Source organism: Trichechus manatus, unplaced genomic scaffold (assembly GCF_000243295.1).
Source record: "Trichechus manatus latirostris isolate Lorelei unplaced genomic scaffold, TriManLat1.0 scaffold00120, whole genome shotgun sequence".
NCBI lineage: Eukaryota > Metazoa > Chordata > Mammalia > Sirenia > Trichechidae > Trichechus > Trichechus manatus.
Genome location: NW_004444056.1, coordinates 8642612 through 8666971, shown reverse-complemented (window position 1 = coordinate 8666971; position 24360 = coordinate 8642612). Strand labels below are relative to the sequence as shown.

The 24360-nt window shown below is 41.4% G+C and overlaps 1 protein-coding gene across 1 annotated transcript; it reads left to right on the top strand.

The window, feature by feature from the left end:
• The first annotated feature begins 7686 nt into the window (after positions 1-7686).
• On the top strand, positions 7687-21460 carry LOC101352814 (zinc finger protein 699-like). Its single transcript, XM_023738646.1, has 6 exons — positions 7687-8196; positions 17846-17972; positions 18598-18748; positions 19464-19820; positions 20232-20943; positions 21097-21460. The coding sequence occupies exons 1-6, from the start codon at positions 8194-8196 to the stop codon at positions 21250-21252; spliced, it is 1506 nt and encodes a 501-aa protein (XP_023594414.1). The 5' UTR covers positions 7687-8193; the 3' UTR covers positions 21253-21460.
• The last annotated feature ends 2900 nt before the right edge of the window (positions 21461-24360 follow it).

Below are 24360 nucleotides of genomic sequence, written 5' to 3'. Positions count from 1 at the left end.
CCAGACTCCGCCCGCCCACAGCCCCGCCTGCCCCCTGCACAGTCCCGCCCCTCCCCTAGAAGCCCCGCCGCCCCTTGCGGGAGGTCTCTCTCTGCACAGCCCCGCCCCTCGCGTCATTTCCTGTCGACACGGAAAGGCTGTCCCGGATGGGCGATCTCACGAGGGTGAGTGGGTGTCGTTTTTCTAGTTTAGTGTCGCGCTTCGCGTCCCTTTCAGCCCCGCGTCCTCCCCGCTCGGGGTCCGGGGGTCCCTGCGGACGTTCACGTCCCCGCACCCGCCCCGCCGTCGTCCCGGATCCGCGTCCGTTTCCGGTTAGAGCAGCTCCGAGCGGGTCCGTCCGGCCTTCCCGCCTCCGGCCCGGGGACCCGCGCGCCCCCTTTCCTGTCGGAGCCCCCCACCGACCCCTCCCCACCTCGCGCCCCGAAAGGCCCCGCGGGGGCTTGTCTGCGTCCCCCGCCCTGTCCCCTGGGCTCGCAGGGCGGCGCCGGCCGCGCCCCACGGCCCCAGGACGCGAGTCAGAAAGTTTGGTTCATTCCGTCATTTTCAGTCAAGTAATCTGTTTCTTCCTCTCATTCCTGAAGCTTATCATTTTCTTAAAGTTCTGTTGATGTTTACTTAATTTTTACTATGAAATTTGGGTTTCCTTTTTCCCACCCTAGGTTTATAGATTTGAACAACCGGCTTATTTATTTAAAACCTTCCCCCTCCCGGTCGTTTTGAAGGTCCCTGGTGGCCCAAACGGTGGGCGCAGGTGTGCTGACCTATAGTGGTTAAGAGCTGTGGCTGTTACCAGAAATCTCCGCAGTTCGAGTCCACCTGGCGCTCCGTGGAAACCCCATGGGGCAGTTCTGCTGTGTCCTGTAGGGTCGCTGTGGGTCGGAATCGCCTCTAGGGCAATGGGTTTTTTTTGTTTGTTTTTTACTCACCTGGAAAAAGATGGTTTAAATCCACCCCGTGGCACTTCGCAGGAGAAGCCTGTGCTTTTGTAAAGATTATAGCCAAGAAAACCCTGTGGGGGAGTTCTGTGCTGTAACACATGGAGTTGTCAGCAGTCCTGTCAACGTAGGGAAATGGGTTTTTTCTTTCTTTCTTCCTTGGATTTTCAATATTATGTTTGTAAAGATAACGTTTATTTCAAGATCACTGCTTTGACCACATTCCTTGGTTTTGAGTACTTTGATTGTTCATGGTGACAGTGACTCTAAATTGGTTGTTTGCCAGTTGAAACACAGGTTATAAAAAGTTTTCCTGTAATCAGATTCGAAGTATATGAACAATCTTTTTCTTTTTGACTTGTTTAGTTTTGCTTCCATTATCTCATTTTTGTTTTCTTTCTTTTTGATGTCACTGTGCAAGAACTGTGGCCTACCTAATAGCTCTCTTATTTTATTTTCTGAGATTGTTTCACAGGTTTATTTCTGGTTGAAGACAACACAATATCCACTAGTAGGAGAGTTGTTAAATACAGTAAGATATCGTCTTATTTGGAATTAGCTGACTTTTTTTTAATGACTGAGTACATGATCATGTTTGATGAGTGTTCAGTCACTGTGTCCAAGTGTCTTTGATAAAGGTTTAATTTGTATTCACTAATTTGTTGTTAGGTGCCCTGGAGTCGATTCTGACTGGTAGTGATACCGTGTGACAGGGTGGATCTGCCTCATAGGGTTTTCTAGAGTGTAATCTTTATGGGAGCAGATCACCAGGTCTTGAGTTCGAACCACCAACCTTTCCTTTAGCAGCTAAGGGTTTAAGGGTGCGCCACTAGGGTTCCTTATTGCACCACCAGGGTTCCTTATTCACTAATTTACATATACTAAAGCCTCAGCATGCTTACATTTTATTGTGTTATAAACATGGTGATTTCAGTGGGAATTGTTTTTAATTTTTTCCTTCAAGCTTCATGATTAATCAGTTTTTCTTTGCATTTGTATGTTTCTATTTAGTCACGTTTGCAACCTACATTTTTATGTGCATACATAGACAAGAATACCCTATCTTGAGTTTAATTTTCCCTTTTGTTAGTTGCTATTAAGTTAATTCCGTCTTATGGCAACCCGGTGTATTACAGGGTAGAACTGCCCTGTAGGGTTTCCAAGGAGCGCCTGGTGGATTCGAACTGCTGACCTTTTGGTTAGTAGCTGAACTCCTTTTTTTTTTTTTTATTGTACTTCCAGTGAAGGCTTACAAAACAAATAGTTTCTCATGAAACAGTAGTACACATATTCTTTTATGACATTGGTTAACAACCGCACAACATGTCAACCCTCTCCCTTCTCGTGCTTTTTTTTTTTGGTGAAAATATACGTAGCCAAAGACACACCATTTTAAAAATTTCTACATGCGTAATTCAGTGACCTCGACTACGCTCTTCCAGTTGTGCTGCTATTCTCAATTTAGATGAAGTCTTACAGAACAAAATAGTTTCTCATTTAACAGTTAGTACATATGTTGCCCTATGACAATGGTTAACAACCTCACAACACATCAACACTATCCTTACGCAACCTTGGGTTCCCTATTACCAGCTTTCCTGTCCCCTTCTGCCTTCTGGCCCTTAGTAGCTGAGCTCTTAAGCATTAACCTTTTAACTTAGCCAGTAGTCTCTAAGCTCAGGAAATAAAGTTTGCTCATTCCTTTGTATTCTATTAAAGCCTGAGCCCAGGTTTGTTCATGCTCTCTCTGATTCTCCCCTTCTTTAGGACTCCTGTGAATCTGTGTTTGACCTTCAGGTATGCTTATCTTTAGGCCCTGTGAATGACAAACAGTCATCTGTTTGTTTTGGGTGTTGAATGTTAAACTGCAGCTTTGTGTAACAAAAGAAACCCCCACCTGTTTCCACACAGGTGGTCCCTCCAGGTGACCCCCTCTGGGTGGCTGTGTGTTTTCTCTTGAAGTAGGCTCTCATTTACCTCTTCATATTTGTCTAATATTAACACAAGCCCCAGCTCTCTAATCCCATGGTGGGTCTTTCTGGCATGACCAGCTTCCACTGTGTGTCACCTCTTTAGTATAAGCTATCAGATGAGGACCAAGGGGCCCACCACAAATCACAAGGCAGTCCTATCACTCTGGAAATTCCAGTGGTTTAGAGGTTCCCTCCCAGGAGCCAGGACAAAGGCCAGAACTCTCTTTGGGATTGTTAGTTGCCATTGAGTCCATTCTGCCTCATGGTGACCCCATGTGTGCAGAATAGAACTGCTCCATAGGATTTTCAAGGCTGTGACCTTTCATAAGCAGATCAGCAGGCCTGTCTTCTGTGACGCCTCTGGGTGGGTTCAGACTAACAACCTTTTGGCTAGTAGTTGAGCATTTAACTGTTTGTGCCACCCAGCTGCCATAGAGCTCTCTTTAGGTGAGATATAATTCTTTACCACAGAGTTAGAATTGAAATACGTTCATCATACTAAAATACTGAAAAACATGAAGAGAAAATGATAGTGAAAATCCGGCCAGGAAATCCATGGTTTAAGGACAGCTGCTCTCAATCTAGTTAAGTATACTGTTGGTAGGTGTGTACCTTAGGTTTCTGTAGAAGACATTTTATCATTTCATGAATTAGTTTTACATATTTTTCCCAGGGCCTTAAAGATTTTTACACTATCATGTTAATAAGAAACCCTGGTGGTGGAATGATTAAGAGCTCAGCTGCTAACCTAAAGTTTGGAAGTTTAACTCACCTAGCTGCTGTATGAGACAAAGACCTGGCAGTCTGCTTCCCTAATGACTACAGTGTAGAAAAACTTATGGTGCAGTTCTACTGTGTCAAATGGGGTCGCTAGGAGTCAGAATCGACTTGACTGCACCTATCAATAACATCGTTATGTTAATAGTAGTAAAATTAGTATCTAAATTGTGTATATGCTTATGCGTGTGCTTATATAATGACATAACTAATTTTTTGTTGTTGGTTTTTAACTTGTTCCAAGTTTTCTCAGTTAGGAAACCCTCTGCCAGTGTCTTTTCTGTGGCGTCTATTTTACTTGCCTTTTTGATTCTTTGAATTCAGTTCTAGAACCCAATCACCTGCATTGTCATTTATTAAGATGTTTGACCCAAGGCAAGTTAGAGTCTGTGACATAGTTTTGTTTCTCTCTCAGGTGAGAACCAATCCTTTCTGTTATGATCACAAGGTTAGATCCTAACCTTTCTTTAAAGCCTCTTATTGACTCTTTGTCATCGATAATGGGATGGATCGTTTCTCTGGTTTATCTATTATACGTTACTTGGTGGATAGAACATACTATTTATCACTTGGTTAAAGAAAACCACTTGTTGAATTATTTTTTCATTTCTATATATCTTTTATCATCCACAGAAATGGAAAATCTGCAGTGGATCTCGTATCTTCAGTACTCCTTAAGCAGTAACTCCCCGTTCTCTACTCCCCTGAGTCCCTGCTAGTAGCTAATAAACTTTGGTCCTTTTACTTGAATCATAGATTAAAATTAGGGACGTATAACTTCATGAAAATGATGTTACATGGACCCAGCCATAGCCTTATCTCAATTAAAACTGATTCATATGCCTCTTGCCTCCCTTCATATTGTGTGAAAATAAGAACAACCCTCCCCCCACCACCAGGGCACGATGCACCCTTGGAGAAATGAGTGTTTTATGTTAGCTACTATTGATATACAAGGATTTGTCCCCAGAAGGAGTGGGTGTGCTTGTGTCCTGCTCAGAAGGCTTTGTAAAGGGGCATAATGTGGATGAACTACAGGAACCTAGTCGGCCTGGGTGAGGTAGAAGTCAGGACCTGCCCTGGGATGGCTTTGTATTTTCCATTGTGAGTCTCTTGAGAGCACCTGCCTTTCTAGACTGAGTTTCCCTTCCCTTTTTTGTGGGAATGATGGAGACTTTGTGGATTCAGAACTGAAGAGCTTCACAGTGTGCCATCTGCACTTTGACCTTTCTCTTTCTTCAAATGGTCTGCCCTGAGTTGATGGTGGTTCCAGAACTTGAGTGTGCATAAACCCTGTGGCCAGCATTCCGCACATCCAGTGTCCTGCTTACTCCCCTATAGTTTTCATTTCGTAGCTCCTAGAAGAATGCTTAGAGGTTTGCACCTTTAAAATGATCCCTAAACGTTTAAAAGGAAGAAGGCAGTGGCTCCTTTAAAAAAAGAAAAAATATTGTGGTAAAATATATATAACTAAAGTTTCGTGTTTTTCACTATTTTTAGCTGTACAGTTTACTGTCGTTAAATATACTAACTATGTTGTGCAACCGACTCTACTATCTAATTCCAAAACTTTTTCATCATTTCAAACAGGAACTCAGCACCCCTTAAGCAATAACTCCCAATTCCCGCTTCCCGGAGTCCCTGGTAGCCATTAACAGACTTCGGTCTCTATGCTTTTGCCTCTTATTTTATGTAAGTTATATCATATATTATTTTTCCTATTGTGTCTCACCGATTTCACTTAGCATAATGTTTTCAGGGTTCATCCATGCTGAAGCATGAACGAAATTTCTCTTTCATGTGATGTGTTGTTTTGTATTATCCATTCATCTGTTGATGGCCACTTGAGTTGTTACCACCTTTTGGCTGCTGTGAACAGGGTTGTAATGCACATTGGTATGCAAGTATATTTTTGAATCCCTGCTTTCACATAGTTTGGGTTCAAACTGCCAATTTAGAGATGGAGTGTCTGGGTCATATGGTAATTCAATATTTAACTTTTTGAGGAGCTACTGAGTTATTTTCCACAGTGGTTGTGTTATTTTCTGTTCTCACCCACAGTGTGTGAGGGTTCCAGTTTCTCTACATCCTCACGAACACTTGTTGTTTTCCAGTTTCTGATGTAGCCATCCTAGTGGGTGTGAAGTGGTATCCCATGTGGTTTTGATTTTCATTTCTCTAGTGCCTAGATGACCCTAAGCGTCTTTTCATATGCTTGTTGGGCGTTTGGTTATCTTCTCTGGAGAAATGTCTAAGTCCCTTGACCATTTTTTTAAACTTTGGAAGTAAATCGCCTGGCCTTTTTTCCTAGTTTATCTTAGACTGGAAGTTCCCCTGAAACCTGTTCAGCATCACAGGAACATGCAAGTTCCCACTGACAGACCGGTGGTGGTTGTGTATGAGGTGTATTGGTCTCGAATTGAAGCCGTGTTTTCTGTGTGAGGGGCATGAATTCTACCTCTGAACTATCACTGTCCCTGTTTTCCATCATACTCCCACTGCCATGGAGTCAATTGCAAGTCAGAGTGACCCTATATGACAGAGTAGAACTGCCCCATAAGGTTTCCAAGGCTGTAGATCTTAATTGAAGTAAATTGCCACATCTTTCTCCCATGGAGTGGCTGGTGGGTGGGAACCACTGACTTTTTGATTAGCAGCCAAGTAGTTTAACCATTGCACCATCGGGCTCCTCTGCTATAATAAGGGTGGCTATTTGACACACAACGTAGCAATAACATAGACAAAGTCAGTGGGTGTCATTCCTTCTCATGTAAACAATGCAAACCTAAGAAGGAGAAAATAGGCTTTGCCTTCATCCTTCAGTCTTACTCTTTCTCATACAGCAACCAGCTGCCACAGTGAGAATGCAGGCATTTGGTGATGGAGGCAGAGTAGGCAGGAAGCAGGAGCCTGGGCCACTGATTACTTCACAGAGCGCCTTTCACATCCTGCACTGTAACCTCTGGACTTCCTGTTATAGGAGGAGATAAAATGATAGAAGTCATACTTGTTTTGGTTTTTGTGGAGTCACTGCGGTGTTCCCTACCTTAGGTGATAAGCCTCGCACAGGTCGAAGGCTGGGAGAGACGAGCAGGGCCTGGCTGGACCACTGAAGCCAGCAGTGGGGTGGGAGCCACAGACACGGCTGGTGGGCGGGCTTGGACAGGGCATCTGTGACAGAATATTCCTTCCTTTAGTTACAGGCTCCAGAGCAGTGAGTGTTTGGATGTGGATACCCCAGGGTAAATTGTGAAAATGCAGATTTTTATCTTGGTTTTTGCTTGAGATTCTCTATATCAAACAAGCTCCCAGTTTATGCTGAAAATAACTATTATAGAAATAGGATGTGAGTTAAAACCAGAAAATGCTATTAGAGAAATGAGTAATAGGCTGGATAATGCTTAGAGAGCAGCAGCTGGTATACAATACGATCATGCGAGAGAGAAAACATTTACACAGAGACCAAGAAATAAAACAGTAGGTGTCAGCTGGGTGGGGTGGAGGGTAGGAAAGAAACAGGAACAGACGCGGGGGCCGCTCCTTAGAGAAAAGTGAATGATTTTCTGATTCATTGGTTGATCAATTATTGTAAGGTTGACAGAGAATGTTTCCAGATTCCTGGAAAGACTGTTGGTGTCGTGGATAGAGAGTGAAGGAAAAAAAAAAAAAAAGTAAAAATCTCAAGGGGAAGAAAGAAAGGTTATTTACAAATCAACACGAAAAATACTGATCACATATTACCATGGTATAAGTGAAATCGAAGTTTTAAAAAAAATAAAGCATAACAAAAGAGTTTCAACTGCACATAATTAGAAATCAGTGACGCAGGATGAGTTCATTGACTTAAACTGAAAAAATACATTGTTAAAATTCACTAATGTTTATACCAAATACAAGTGTGTAGGTTCTATAGAGGTGAACCCTTCATAGGTGAATCCTCAACCTAAGTGTTGGACCTCTGACACCATGGGGGAAGCCAGATTCACGTGTTCCAGCCTGGGCAGGCCTGGATGCCTCTGGTGCTCTGGGATAAGGAGGCCTCTCCTTCTGTGACATGGTGGCCAGAGGAAGAGGCCTGTGGAGCTGCATGAAGAATGCAAGTGTGTGCTCTGGAAGGCTGGAGCAGAATCTGCCTTAAGTGTGAAGGCCCTCAGAGTGGAGCATGGCCTTGAGCCTGGAGGGAGACCCTGTCCAGGGAAAGAGCTGAAGACCAGGAACTTCTTACTTCCTCCTTACTCATCACTGTCTCCTTTTTCCATTTCAGGTCCCAGGTGTGGCGCAGGGAGAGTTAGTTCAGCCTAGGCAGCTGGGGACTAAGGGCAACCTTATACATCCCTGCAATCACGAGTAAGGATTTTAGCTGCTCTGACTGGTGTGTGGACGAAATATCATTCATGTGCCTCCAGACTTCCTAGTGGCTCTGCTTCCCCTGCCATTCCTCTTCTTGAAGTGGCTTCCTGGGCTTAGAGAGCACATTCACTTAGAATTTCAGAAGCTGAAGCCAGGAAATGGTGCGTATTACAGAGAACTGGGGTAGTGTAACTCTAGGGGGTGAGGCTGTTGTGAATTATTGGGGTAGTGTGTGTTCCAGGCCTTGAGGTTCCTCAGTGAGGTAAATAGGTGGCAGAGGAGACCATGGATCTCAGACCTAAGAGGCATCCTGCTTGCCCTGCTCCACTGTCACTGGGTCCTTCCTCTACACACGTGGATTTTCAAGCATTGGATGCCTGGGGCCACCTTCCTTCTGTGACTCTCATGCATCAAGGGGTTTTAACATCCCTGTCCTGGGCCTTGGTTCTCTGAGTTGAATGACAGAACCTCCTGACCATAGTCTGAAGACGGAGAAGCTCTGGCTGAGGAGACTGAGCCCCAGATCCTCCAGAGCCATCCTTGTTCCTCCCTGCACAGTTTTTTTGGCCTCCCCGAGGCACTGGAGCTTTTTCTGTGCAGTTGTATAATTGCAGCTCCACCTCTCACGTGGTATGATGTGGTGGAAAACTGGGAAGAGAGTTGGTAGTGAAAGACCCTGACTGTTAATGGGGTCCTGGGTGGGGCTTGATCCTCTCATGAACTCACCAGTGAAATGCGTCAAAGGACAGTGAGTCCAGCTGGATCATGTGTGGGGTCTCCAGATCCATCCTTGGAGGGATGCTCTTTGAGGCTTTCCGGTGCGTGGGAAGCATGTTTCCCCGGTTTGTGTCTTTGTCCTCCCACCCATCTCTGCCTAGAGCTGGTAGTGAGTCCCTGTAATTTTCACTTGCTCTCCACAGTCTCAGATAACCAAAACCAAACCCGTTGCCATCGATTCCAACTCACAGGGACACTGTAAGACAGAGTAGAACTGCTCCATATGGTTGCCAGGAACCTCCTGGTGGATTTGATCTGCCAGCCTTTTGGTTAGCAGCCACCATACCTCTTAACCACTACGCCACCAGGGTTTCCACTGTCTCGAATGGGAAATTAAAAGTGTTCTGTTTTGCTAGACAAGCTCAGCGTATGAGATAGTGTATTTTTAACTTTCTGGGTTTACAGTTTCCATTGGAAGAAAATTTCTAGATCAGTTTGTTTCTACTGAGAACTTTTCAATTTAATGGATATAAGCTTCTTAGATACTGAAAAATGCCTGTTTTAACTGATGTAAGAGTAAAAATTCAAAAGTAAAACACGTTATTTCTCCTACTTTGTTACCCAAAAGGTGGCTTGGAATTTACACTTGCTGTTTAATTAACACATTTCCCTGAAGTTTTTCTAGCAATAGAGAGCTTAAATCTAATTTCTTGTAAAACTCCCTAGTACTGTATACGGTTGAGCTTTGTTGTTTTGACCATACTGCCAAGAATGGACGCTTGATTGTGTCCAGTATTTCACTCTTATAAAGCTTGCTTTCGTGAATATAAATGTAAATTTCTAAGATCCAGGTATCAAGTGTTGAGACATACAAGCCCTTCTGAACTAAGACAAGGTAAATCAAAATGAAGGAGTTTTCACATGACTGTAAAATTATTATGTGAAAATTGTATTTCTTTCCTGTTTTAAGCCATTGTTTTGTTTTTATTGTCAACTGTATCAGAAACTAGGACTGCATAAACAGTTCATTGTGTAGTTTAATAAGAATCTAAATCCCTGATAATAAATAGATCTTGTCAGTTTTTATGGCCTCCCAGTGTCCCACCCTGCTATCATCTACCTCCTGCTTGGAGATGATTGCTGTCTGCATTTGAGAAGTTTATTATTATTATAGTTATTATTTCTATTATTATAACTTTGACAGCTAAGTCTTTTTTGTAATAACTTTTCATTGTTTTTTTTTAATGAAGGTTTACACAGCAATTTCAGTTCCCATTGAATAGTTTTTCTGCAGATTGTTCAGTGACATTGGTTACACTCTTAACGATTTGTGAATATTCTCAATATTTCTGTTCTGGTTTTTCCCTTTGCATCAGTCTAGTTTTCCTGCCCCCTTACGTTCTTATCTTTACTTTCAGAAAAATTGTTGACCATTGAGTCTCATATAGCTGATTTTTTTAATGGAGCATAGTACTCACAGGTGATGCTCTTTATTTTGTGAGCCAATATGTTATGTAGCTAAAAGGTGACCTTGGGCTGGTTTCGGTTCAAGGTTGAAAGAGTATCTCAGGGTAACATTCTTGGGGAATCCTCCAGTAAATCTGTTTTATTTTTGTTGTTTTGGATTTTTTTTTGATAATATGAAATTCTGTTCCACATTTTCCTCCCATTCTATCAGGGTCCATCTTTTGTAACCCTGATTAGAATGGTCGGTAGTGGTAGCTAGGTACATCTTATCTAGTTGTTCTGGTCTCAGGGTAAGTGAGGCTGTGGTTCATGTAGACTGTTTGTCTTGTGGACTAATTTCTTCTTTGAGTGTTTGGTTTCATTCTTTCTGTTTTGCTGTAGAGGAGTAGAGAACAATAGTTGTATCTTAGATGGCGGCTCACAAGCTTTTAAGACTCTAGTCACTTCTCACCAAACTAGAATGTAGAACAGAAACTATGAACTGTATTATGCCAGTTGACCGAGATGTCCCACAACAGTATGTTCCTAATCCTTCAAACCCTAGAAACCAATCCCTTGGACTGTTTAGTTACATCTAAAGAAGCATCGCTGAATGTGACACCAAAGTCTGAATCCGTAGTGTCTGTGTTGTTTAGTTTTATCTCTTTTGAGCTTTCTGTAAATTTAATTATACCTGTCTCTGAGTTCTTCTGTGACTTGTTTTCCTGAGAATGCTTTTGAGTTTAATACATCCTGGTGTATGTCGGTCTAGTCTACCCATCTTGCTATGTATGCAAGCTACCATTGTATGAATGGGCCAGAATTTACCATTTACCTACCCATTGTAGAGCTTACAGGACTTGTATGGTTCAGGCGTAACTCTTGCTCTTGTGATGCTGCTCTTCTTCTCTTTACTAACTCTTAAGTGCTCTTGCACAATCATCTAGTGAGGAGAAATCTCTGTGTTGCACATCATAGCCAAGTTCAGATTTACTAAAAGAGCCAAGGTATTTTACAAGTTTTCTCTCCCACAAAATATGCACATATATCTTCTTTTTCCATCGGCTTATTGTAGCCCTGGTGGCGCAGTGGTTAAGAGCTCTGCTGGTAACCAACAGGTCAGCAGTTCAAATCTACCAGCCGCTCCTTGAAAACCGTATGTGGCAGTTCTACTCTGTCGTATAGGGTGGCAATGAGTCAGAATCGAATCAACGGCAATGGTTTTGTTTGTTTCTTTTATCTAATGACGTAATCTTTGGTCTTATAATCAGTGTATAAAATGATATCTTTGATTTTATTGTTCAAGTTCTCTACCCTACTTCACTACTGAAAACACTGTGCATATTTCCCATTGTTAACTTCTATCTCTATGACTTTTTAGGATGATGCAGTGGTTGAGAGCTCTGCTGCTAACCAGGTCAGCAGTTCGCATCCACCAGCTGCTCCTTGGAAACTCTATGGGGGCAGTTCTACTCTGTCCTGTGGGGTTGCTGTGGGTCAGAATCGACTCGTTGGGGACTGGTTTTGTTTTGTTTTTTGTAAACTTTGGAAAATTTCCCACTAGTACATAACTTCTTCTCACTCATTTTTGCTGCCATTTGATGAATTGCTGTGAATTTTAATATAGTCTTGATCGTTTTAAGATTTTTTCTCTATTCTGATGTCATAGGATCAGTTGCTTATAATTTCTGAAAGTGTTGTAATTCTACGTTCTCATATTTAAAGTTGATCTACTTGGAATTGATTTTTGTATGTGGAGTACATAGGAATAGACTATTCTAATTAGATAATTATCTGATAAAGAACAAACATTTTTCTTTTACTTGATTCAGACTTATGGCTACACCATGTGTTTCGAAGTAGAACTTCACTCTACAGGATTTTCAGTGGCTTATTTATGGGAAGTAGACTGCCAGACTTTTCTTCCAAGGTGCCTGTATCTTTCCTTCAATCTCCAGCCTTTTGCTTAATATCTGAGCACTTAATCGTTTACACAACCCAGGGACTCCAATTAGTTGATTCTGCCCCACATATTAAATTGTGAGTGCTTTCTACCACTGTCCTGCAGAGCTTACTGTGTCAGCTTTCTATAGATATTGGTGGACCTTTTCTGGGATGTTTATTTATTTTTGTTGATCTATTATGTATTCTTACGGTGGTACCATTCTTTCTCATGTAGCTCCATTTGTAAAATAAATATGTGTGAATACAATTGTATATATGGTATATGTGGACAAGCCCACGAGTTATTCTTTAGAATATCTTGGCTGTTTATGGATATTTACAATTACGTGTACATTTTAAAATTGGTTAGAATTTTATGGAAATTCATTGGAAATAGTGATCTATTTGTGGAGAACAGTTGTCTAAGAGCGTGTACTATGTTTTTTGTGTATTTCAGTCTGTGTGCCATTTAATAGTGTTTCATAGTTTTTTCATTAGAAGCTCTTATTTAACTGTACTCCTGTTTGATACATTTTACCCTTACTAAAAATATATCTTTTTAAAATTACTCAACTGCTTGTTACTGTATATAAACGAAATATTTAAAATAATCGTTACCTTGATATTTATTTTGTAATCTGAATACTGTCACCACTATAAATCATCTGTACTATCCTTGGAAGTTCTTTCTACATAACCAGTTATTTAACCTGAAAACATAGATTGGGGTGTTTTTTCTTTTCAACATTCTTATTTCTTTACCTTTTTTCTTTTTCTTTTTTGGTATGTATTGGGTACAACCTCTACAATAACACTGACTAAGAATGGAATAATATATGTCATCAGTTTTTACCTGCTTTTACTAGAAAAGTATTGACATTTTCTGCAAGTATGTGGCCAGTTTCTTCATATCTGATTATGGCCAAAACCCTCTAACATGGCTTGCAACTTTTACATTTGCCCCCACACACAGATTCTTTAAGATCTGTCATATCATTTTTCATCTTTGATCAAAGGTGTAAAATTGCTTTGCATTTTACTCAGATGAGAAGCTGGAGTCTTTTCAGGAGTCAGCACTTTCCCCAGAACATGATACGCCCATTGGCTCCAGTCACCTCTTCAAATTCATCTGCTGTTTTCTTTCCAGCATCTCACCCTGCTCTGGTCATGCTGGGGTTTGGGTCTCCCTAAAACATACCAGGCACACTCCAACCTGCTGACCTGTGCTCTGGTGTTTCCTCCTCCTGGAACAGTCTATTCTCAGCTGTCCCTTCGGTAATTCCTTTGCATCTCTCAAGTCTTAGCTCTGATCATTGTTTTCAATGAACTCAATTAATTAGGCTATTGCGGTCTCAGGGCAGATGACTGCCCCCCAAACTGGAGGGACACATAGGAACTCTGCTCCTGTGGTTCTACTCTGGAATGATTGTATCTGCCTATGTGTTCCTCCAGTTTGGGGGGCAGTCCTTTTCCTATGACCTTAAACTCTTGGTTCAGTATGTTCAGCTGTTTCTTGCGGATGTGAGTGATGACTTCCAAGCTCTTGTCAGATCAAAACCTGAAAGTATTCATTTGTGTTTTGTATCATTACTATTGTGTTTACTTTTTTGATAGTATTTATTCATGCTGCTTTTATTCTTCCAGTGCCCCAGTGTACATGTTTACCCTTTGCTAATGACCATTTCATTTTGTGAATAAATAGTGTATCTTCCCTTTCCAACCCATGAAGGTCAGTGGCACTCTTTCACTGCTATACTCCTATACTGGAAGTTCTTAAAGTCAGTGAGTATCTGAAGTATATATGAGTGTTTGCAGAATCATCACAGAGCGCTTCCAAGTTTTTAGAATTAAAAATATATTTATTTTTCCTTACCAAGCCAGGTCTCCCTGGGTTGTGTCTCATGAAATAACTGTTTTACTTTTTCCTGCACTAACTCACTAAAGGTAAATATGCTTCTATTATCCGTCTCCTGACAATGCTGCATTTTTCATAGACCTTACCACCACATGACATTATATTGTTTTTGTTAGTTGTTCTCTTAGTTTTTTACTGCTTCTATGAAAGAAATACCACAGGTGGGTGGCTTTAACAAACAGAAATTTATTCCTTCACAGTTTAGGAGGCTAGAAGTCTGAATTCAGGGTGCCAGCTCCAGGGGATGGCTTTTTGTCTCTGTGGACTCTGGGGGAAGGTCCTTGTCATCAATCTTCCCCTGGTCCAGGAGCTTCTAAGTGAAGGGACCCTTGGTCCAAAGGACATGCTCTGCTCCTGGCTGTTGCTTGGTGGCAGGAGGTCCCCCTGCCCCCCATGCTCACATTTCTCTTTAATATCTCAAAAGAGATTGACTCAAGATACAACCTAATCTTATAGATTTCGTTCTGCTTCATTAACTGCCTCTAATTCTATTATTAACATCTTAGAGGTTAGGGTTTACAACACATAGGCAATTTTATCAGATTACAAAATGGAGGACATCCACACAATACTAGGAATCATGTCCTAGCCAAATTGACACACATCTTTTGGAGACACAATTCCATCCGTAACAGTTGCTGTGGAGTCAATTCTGACTCAGCAACCCCGTGTGTGCAGAGCTCCATAGAATTTTCAAGGCTCTGATGTGTCAGAAGAGATCGCCAGAACTGCCTTCCAAGGAACCTCTGGGTGGCATTGAACCAACAGCCTTTTGATTAGCAGTCAAGGCTTAATACTTGTGCCACCCAGGGAACTTCACATTATATTTAGTTTATTTACCCCCCCACACCCAAAGAAGTTACGATTCATGTGTATCTGGATATTTCTGGTTTGTTCAGTGCTGTATCTGCTTTCCCTATGTGAAGTTGCCTCTGTGTCCATATTACCTAAAGAGTTTAAATAAACGGCAGAGCTAGATGTACTGGTGCAGTGCAGTGAATTACTTAATATGGCCTTTCTGGCCATAGTCTTTGTAACTCCAACCAAATGATTGGGTGGGGCCATGCTAATAAGGCATATGGAACCCTAAATGAGGGGATTGGTCAGCTTTGCCATCCTTCTAGGCTTAAAATGAGGCATATCAGAGGTGCGAAGAGAGATTTTCACCAGGACCAAAGAAGTAGAAGCAGGAGTGGGGGGTGCCCTTTGGACCTGGGGTCCCTGTGACTCAGGAGACAGAGAGTTGTAGCACTGAAGACAGCAAGATGTCCAGAAGCAGCAGCAGTGGAATGGAACAGCAGAGGCAGCAGAACCAGTAGGCTGGCAGAAGACAAGAGACAGCATGGTGGTCTTCCTAGCCCACAGTGCAAGAAAGCTGAGTGCCTCCAGGCAGGAGGCTTGCGGGTGGGCTAGGGTGCCTACTGGCACTTGGTGGAGCTAAATTTGCTGGCCCAGAAAGCTAGAGCTGAGCACCTTCAGGCCTAGGCTTCCTGGAAGACTGAGGTAGTTCAGGGTACTTACTTGAAGAGCTAAAATAGCTTTGTAACACTTGCCCGAGCAGGGCAGAGGACGAGACCAGAGAGAGGCGGGTAGGCGGGCAAGCTGAGAAGAGACTTGTCATGATGGAAGAACTGTATCCTAAGCCTTCCTGAGAGTGAATTGTAACCAGTTACTTCCCTAGTAAATCCGATAATCATGAGTAGTGCCTGTGAGTTCCATGTGGCCATTGCAGTGAATTACCGAACTCAGAAGAGAAGTAGAAAATGCTTTGGGTGGGAAAGTTGGTATCGGAATTGGTAAAGATGGCAGAGAGAGGAGGCATGTCTGCCTTCTGCCTCACAGGAATCAGCCTTGGGCTGTTCTTGATTTTCACTCTACCTTGTGAAGTTATAGGTCAGACACTGCTTCTTCCACGCAATTATTACAGAGGGCCTGAAGGGAAGTATTCTTGCCTGAGACACTGGGCTTTGCCAGGAGAAGGAGATCCAGGTTGTCTGAATAGGATGTTTCCTTTGTTTCCTGTCCCCATTACCCAGCAGGCTGTAGATCATGCATGTAATTGAGGAGTAACAGCCAGAATAACAAGAAAACTGTAGGCATATGCAGAGAAATGTAGTTGTCAGGAATTTAGTCTTCGGCATGTTGACCTGCATTCTGACCGTGGGTTAGCAACATACCATTTGGTTAACACTGACTAAGTGATAAATTGTAATTTATCACATGATAACCCGTTTGAAGCAATATTTACTTAGGAGGGGCATGAGGAATAATGAACTAGCGTGCTGAAAGTTTTTTGCAAATCCATTGAAATATTTTAATTGCTCAATGAATGCAGCATTTTATCATGAATATGTTATAGAAATGGAAGTAAGGGTTTTTCTTTGCTCTAAAATACATAACGTGCACTGCAGTGGAGCAGATTTTTGAATGTGGCAGTGGATCAAAGATTGTTGTGACAGTATCATACCAGGATTCATTAGGAATGACCCGGACAGCTCATTTCACCCCGTAGCTATCTGTTCTACAGTCGTCAGCTGTTCAGTAAAATTGTAGCATCAGAAGTGCCGTGTACCTGCCTTTTGTATCATCATTACATGTAGGGAGCTAAATGGTTGATGTTATTTTACGGATGCCAGTTCTGCATCCCAGACAATGCCAGTGGTCAGGTTTAGGTGATCATGCTCGTGTACCTTCCAAGGGCTGCAAAAGTGAGAAAATTTTGGAGTGGATCGTCTGCAGGGTTTCCTAGGATGCACGAGTATTGTTACAGCTAAATTCCCTGCACATCAGTGAACTTACTAGAAAATGTGAATCTTAACCTCTTGTTCATGGTCAGCAAACACAAGGGCATGCTATTCTGATTCTTCAAAGATTAGGCTCTTTGTCATAATATTAGTGTGTTTGTGGGTATCTGGGTTTGATTTGTTGAAGGGAGGGTCACTCATAATTGCTGTACAGTAGCTTTGGGTCTCAAAGTTTGAAAATTTGATATCTAGATTCTCTTGTTTCCGGTGTCTCAGCTGATGTCCGTTTACCTTTTCAATACCCTTGCCTGTCTCCATGAAGGGACGAAGTGCATGACAGTGCACTTGTAGAGTTATTGAAAAGTAGGTGAGAGACCTGTAAAAATTTGCAGTTCCTCAAAATATTTTCTTTTTATCAGGTGGTCTTGTCGGCCCCCGATCACCTGGAGTTCTTTAAGAAAACATGAGAAGCTTCATGCCTTGGGTTGGGTTACCCCTTCGTATAGGCCACTGGAGCCCCCATGGCTGCTGAAGGGCAAAAGGAAACACTGCCAGTCTTGCAGTCTTTCCCAGTTGTTAACATTTCATCCTACTTTCACTTTGTGTTTCATGTTTTGTTAAATAGTCTGCAGGGTCCTTGCAAGGAGGTGAACTTCTTTTTATTTCACAAGGAAGAGATGATCCGAATATGGAAATAGGGTGTTCACTGTAGAGCATTTGTCCAGTTGATGCTGTGTTCTGACCATTCTAGACCATAAAGGTAGAGAGGAATGAGACTACAACTGGTTACAGTCAGACAGTGGAGAGATAAGTTCATTGTGTTGAAAGGATTAAGTCTATGAGACAGGATGCAGTCCGTGAGGAAGTCAGTGTAGACAGTGAAGGGATAAGGTGGATGGCTAACCCCTAGAGTAGACCTTAGTAGAACACAAAACTTAAATCCCCATGAAATGTCAGTTCTCCAGCACTGTTAGCTTTACCCTTCGTTTCACACACATTGGAGTACATGGTATCTGCTGAACTAGAATATGTCATAATTTTTAGGACTCAGTGGTTGTTGAGGATGTGGCTGTGGACTTTACACAGGAAGAGTGGGCATTGCTGGATCATTCTCAGAGGCAACTCTACAGAGATGTGATGATGGAAATCTTCAGAAGCCTGACCTCAGTAGGTATGGATTAAAAAAACAAACCCATTGAGGACCAAAGTCTTGGCTGAGTCAGGAAAGTGTTCATTGCTCCTCCCTGTTTCCCTTAATGGTAAGCCTTTCTCCATGATCACCACATCAGCTACACCCACTTATTCTCCTAGAGTAGCAAGAGGAAGACTTGAGGAGAGTGTAGATAGCACTTGTCCAGGACCACTGTATTGGCAGCCCAGGAGGCAAGAATCGTTTGAAGGACTGGGCCTGCATGGAAGGAATGAGATTTGAAAAAATCAATTAGAAAAAGTCTCTTTTGGGTTGAAGAGTTTGTGCTTTACAGATACCTGAGTTTGCTTTTTTGACTTTCATCAATCCTAACACACCTGGTTCATGGAGAAAGACTGTCCTCTTTTCATGTTCCACATAAATTGTGTCCAAACCTTTCTACTTTGGTCTTCTAATTACACCCTATTTATATCCCCATCACTCTCAATCTTCATGGAAGTTATGTGCTAGTAAATTGCTTTCTCAATGTTGCCAAAGTACGGAAATAGCAAAATATGTCAGAAGCTTTCTTTGCTTACAGCTACCTTTTCTATTTTCTCTCCTTTATGTTTCATGGTGTGAACCTCAACTTAAATCGTTGGGTCAGCTTCTCAAAACCTTATTGACGGAGACAAGCTATCCACTGAAAATATAATAGTACGATTCATGAAAAATGACACCTGGTCCTCGATGGTAGGAGAAATCTGTGAATTGCCTGGCACTGAAGATCAGAATAACAACCAGAAAACACATATGAGGTGAGTGTCATTTATGCGAGAGACAGCGGTGCTTCAGGAGAGTCTTCAGGAGGTATAATGACATTAAAATATTTATATGCTTAAGGACCCCATGTGGGACAAATGGTTAGGCACTCGATTGCTAACAAAAAGATTGGAAATTCGAACCTATCCAGTGGGTCTGTGGGAGAAATACCTGGCAATCTGCTTCAGTAATAATTAGAGCCAAGAAAACCCTACGGAGCAGTTCTCTGCCACATGGGATCACTATGAACTGGAATTAACTCAGCAGCACTGAAACAGTAAGTATACACACCCACACATACATATGCATGTGCACACACATGTATGTGTAGAAACCTATTACTGTCGAGTCTATTCCGACTCATAGCAACTCTGTAGGACAGAGTAGAACTGCCCCATAGGGTTTCCAAGGCTGTAATCTTGTGCCATCCAGTTATATATATATAAGAAAACAGGTCTAGTATTGTGTTCACAGAATTTTCACAGGACAAGATTTTCGTAAATGTGAGTCAGATATTTAATATTTGAAACATTTCACATAAATACAATTGTTAGCACCATGTTTTAGAAACAGTAAAAATAATGGTAGAATGTCTGCTAGATGATTTAATCTATGAAACGAGAGACTTCAGAGTAAACATGTTTGATGTGTATTGTAATGGTGTAATACTGATAAATTTGTGTCCAACAACATGCTACCTATTTTTAACAGGAGGTATATGTTAGAGAACCTCTATGAAAGTAATGAAGACAATCATTGTGGACAGACCTTCAGCCAGATTCCAAATCTTTCTGTGCTCAAAAGAACTATGGAACTATATCCTTCTGAATGTCTTGAGTGTGGAAAATCCTTGATGAATCATTCATCACTTAAGCATCATATCAAATCTCACTCTGGATGCAGTGCCTATCAGTGTAAGGAATGTGGAGAAGCCTGCGGTTGTCCTTCTTACCTCAGCACTGCAATGAGAACTCTTACTGGACAGAAATCCTATGAATGTAAAAAATGTGGCAAGGCTTTTAGTCAGTCCTCACACCTCAATTCACATATAAGAACTCATGGTGAGAGGCCTTGTGAATGTAAGGATTCTGGCAAAGCCGTTAGTGATTCAGCAAACCTCACTTCACATATACAAACTCACAGTGGTAAGAAGCCTTATGAATGTAAGGAATGTGGCAAAACCTATTGTTACTCCTCAAACTACACTATCCATATGAGATCTCACAGTGGTGAGTGGCCTTATGAATGTAAGCAATGTGGCAAAGCCTTTCTTCGGTCCTCATCCCTCACTTCACATATCAGAACCCACAGTGGTGAGAGGCTTTATGAATGTAAGGAATGTGGGAAAGCCTTTAGTCGCTCCTCACACCTCACTTCACATGTAAGAACTCACAGTGGTGAGAGGCCTGATGAATGTAAGGAATGTGGTAAAACCTTTCGTTACTCCTCAGCCTACACTATCCATATGAGAACTCACAGTGGTGAGAGGCCTTATGAATGTAAGGAATGTGGCAAAACCTTTCGTTACTCCTCAAACTACACTATCCATATGAGAACTCACAGTGGTGAGAGGCCCTATGAATGTAAGCAATGTGGCAAAGCCTTTCGTAGGTCCTCATTCCTCACTTCACATGTAAGAACTCACAGTGGTGAGAGGCCTTATGAATGTAAGGAATGTGGCAAAACCTTTCATCACTCCTCGTACCTCACTGTACATAGGCGAACTCACAGTGGTGAGAGGCCTTATGTATGTAAGGATTGTGGCAAAGCCTTTCGTAACTCCTCAGACCTCACAGTACATAGGAGAACTCACAGTGGTGAGAGGCCTTATGAATGTAAGGAATGTGGCAAAGCCTTTAGTCGGTCCTCACACCTCACTTCACATGTAAGAACTCACAGTGGTGAGAGGCCTTACGAATGTAAGGAATGTGGGAAAGCCTTTAGTCGGTCCTCACACCTCACTTCACATATAAGAACTCACAGTGGAGAGAGGCCCTATGAATGTAAGGAATGTGGGAAAGCCTTTAGTCAGTCCTCACACCTCACTTCACATGTAAGAACTCACAGTGGTGAGAAGCCTTATGAATGTAAGGACTGTGGCAAAGCAGTTAGTGACTCCGCAAACCTCACTTCATCTATAAGAACTCACAGTGGTCAGAGGCCTTATGAATGTAAGGATTGTGGCAAAGCCGTTAGTGACTCTGTAAACCTCACTTCACCTATAAGAACTCACAGTTGTGAGACGCCTTATGAATGTAAGGAATGTGGGAAAGCCTGTAGTCGCTCCTCACAGCTCACTTCACATGTAAGAACTCACAGTGATAGGAGGCTTTATGAATGTAAGGAATGTGGCAAAACCTTTCGTTACTCCTCAAACTACACTATCCATATGAGAACCCACAGTGGTGAGAGGCCTTATGAATGTAAGCAATGTGGCAAAGCCTTTCGTCGGTCCTCATCCCTCACTTCACATATCAGAACTCATGGTGAGAGGCCTTAGGAATGTAAGGAATGTGGCAAAGTCTATAGTCACTCCTCACACCTCAGTCCACATATGAGATCTCACTGTGGAGAAAGACCTTAGAAATGTATGGAATGTGGCAAAGCCCGTTGTTAATCTTCAGACCACACTAAACATGGGAACTCACAGTGGTGAGAGGCCTTATGAATGTAAGCAATGTGGCAAAGCCTTTTGTCGGTCCTCGCACGTCACTGCACATATAAGAACTCACAGTGGTGAGTGACATTATGAATGTAAGTACTACAGCAAAGCCTTTTCTCAGTTCTCACAGCTCACTAGACATATAAGAATTCACAGTGGAGAGAGGCCTTAGGTAAGGAATGTGGGAAAGCCTTTAGTTATTCTTTATCCCTCACTGAATACATAAGAAATCACCCTGGAGAGAAATATGTTGAATATATGGAATGTGGGAAATTTTGTGATTCCTCAAACCTCAGTAATCTTAAAAATTCATGGCTTAGAGATGCTTTATAAATGTAGGCAGTTTGGCCATGTAAATGAATTATGATGAAGAAACAACCAATGGTTAATTGCAGACATTCACTTCACCCTTTAAGCCCCTACAAATAAGGTCAGTTTCCTACCAGAACAACCCAGATCTTCATTGTCCCTCAAAACAAATGAAAATTTCTCCAGTTGTCCATTAATTATCTGACTGTTGGGTTTTTTGAAGTTAGGATCCAAACCATATTTCCACATTAACTTTTTATTTCTAGATCTGCTTAATCTGTCTTACACAGAACATTCTTTTGCTTGTCTTGTAAATGTTAAAACGTTCAGGATTCTGAATACAGTCTAACCTGTGACAGCCAGCACCTGTGTAAGAAACCAGTCAGAGAAGAAAAACTCAGTGGGTGTTTATGATGTAGGATTCTTAATAGAGAGCAAAAGGAAAGTGATAAGCACCCAATAAAAGGTGGAAAATACGCAAGACCTGGTAAAACAAGGCACTCCCATCGCATTCTGGCTCTCACAGGTTTTACTGTATTTGTGTTATGATTTTGTTTAATTAGTCTTAAGTATTTTTTGTAATACAGACATTGAGTCTTGCACAGTTCTAATAGAAACGTAATGCACGTAAAAAATGTAATTTAAAATATTTTAGCAGCCATATTGGACACATGAAAATGTAAATGTGAAATTTTTAATGAAAAATCTTATTTAACCCAATATGTCCATTTATTGTCAAGGTAAAAATTATAAATTAAATTAAGGAATAAGAATTTATGAGACATTTTATATTTTCTTCTTTAGTACTCCATCTTCCAGAATCCAGAAGCAGCACGTTTCATAAATGTTACTGTTGAAAAGTAGAATCACAATTCCAGGTTGCTCCAAGCATACTTTTCCAATAATTGAATCAAGTTTATTGTTATATTTAATAAAAATTAGAGTTTATTCAGTTTCTTAGTTTCACCAACCAGATAGATTGTTGATACAACCTTATTAGTGTTTTAATGCAAAAGAAGTCCCTGGATTACTTTGTACTTTCCTGTTCCAGATCTGGAATCAACCCTTTCTCCCCAAACTGCTGGTTCCTTTTAAAAACCAAGGTGTGTGAAATACATGGGCTCAGTGATAAACCAGAAACTGTTACCATTGAGTCAGTCTTGTCTCGGCCTTCCAGTGAAAATAGAAAATACGTTATTTCTTACATCGTAAATTCATGCTTATTCATAATAACAAATTTAAGGTTATATACGTATTTATATAAATAAATATGTAAATGTATAAATTATATAAGTATACATATAAGAAGTGGTGCTGGACAATGTTAAATATGCAAAATTGTGCTGGACGGTGTTAAATAGGGAAACTAGACTTTATTCAGCCTGTTGCAATAGGAAGGAGTCTTCAGGATAAGTCTGAATTCAGCCCCAAAGGGGAGGGTGAGGCAAGAGGTTTTTTATGCGTTCTGGGTGTCATGGGGCACTGGAAACTTCCTAGTTTGAAGCTGGCAACTAAAAACATGGCAGGAAGATGGGTTTCAAGCAAGAACTCTAATAGTTTTCAGAAATGTTTGCTCACAGCTGATTTATTAGGCTAAAGCAAGGAACATTCACGGGATAAAAGTAAATTATTAGCAAATGTCACTGTTATTTTATATTTGCATCTCTTAATAAAACCCTTGGTTCCTAATAATACACAAATAGTTTCAATGTCATAATACTAATAGAACTGACTAAAAACTTACTTTCTCAATTACTGAGTTTTTCGCCTTTCTTTTTCTACGTACTGGTTATACATTTACATTAAGGATATTAACACATGGTTGTCATGCTTAAAAATTGGCTTCAGCACAAACTTGTCCATGGTTATATGATCAGTTTGATACTGTTTCCTGCCATCAAGTTGGCTCCAGCTCATAGTGACCTTATTTATGTTGTTGTGTGCCATGGAGTCGATTCGAATTCTTAGCAACTCCATGTGACAGAGTAGAATTGCCCCATAGGGTTTTCTTGGCTGTAATCTTTTCAGAAGCAGACTGCCAGCTCTTTCTCCCATGGAGCTGCTGGGTGAGTTTGAACTGTGAATGAATTGGTTAGTAGCCAAGTGCTATACCATTGCACCTCCAGGGCTCCTTGACCTCCTACATAACAGGACAAAATGTTGCCCAGTTCTGCACCATCTTCATGATCATTGCTATGTTTGAGTGATGCCAACCCAGAGGGCTCATCTTTCAGCACTGTATCAGTCAGTGTTCTGTTGTGATCCATAAGATTTTCATTGACTGATTTTCTCAAGTAGATTGCCAGGTTTTTCTTCCTATGCTGTTGAAGTCTGTAAGCTCCACTAATGCTTGTCCACCATGGGTGACCCTCCTGGTATTTGAAATACTGGTAGTATAGCTTCCTGTATCAGCAACATGCCAGCCATCACAGTATGTCAGACTTGCAGATGGGCAGTGACAGTTTGATATTATGTTTATGTGTTTCTGTGTACATTTCATATTAAGGTTTGCTTTCACTTTGAATTATTTCCTTTTACCTATAAAACGTTCACATGGTTCAAAATTGAAGACTATATGAAAAGCTGTATTCAGAAGGATGACTTCCTCCTATCGTACCTGTGTTCTGTTAATATCAC

Excerpts from the sequence above, each read along its gene's own strand:
- LOC101352814 (XM_023738646.1), top strand. Across the intron at positions 17,973-18,597 it reads CAGAAGCCTGACCTCAGTAG|CTTCTCAAAACCTTATTGAC; the intron begins GTATGGATTAAA and ends TCGTTGGGTCAG. Across the intron at positions 18,749-19,463 it reads AACCAGAAAACACATATGAG|GAGGTATATGTTAGAGAACC; the intron begins GTGAGTGTCATT and ends TATTTTTAACAG.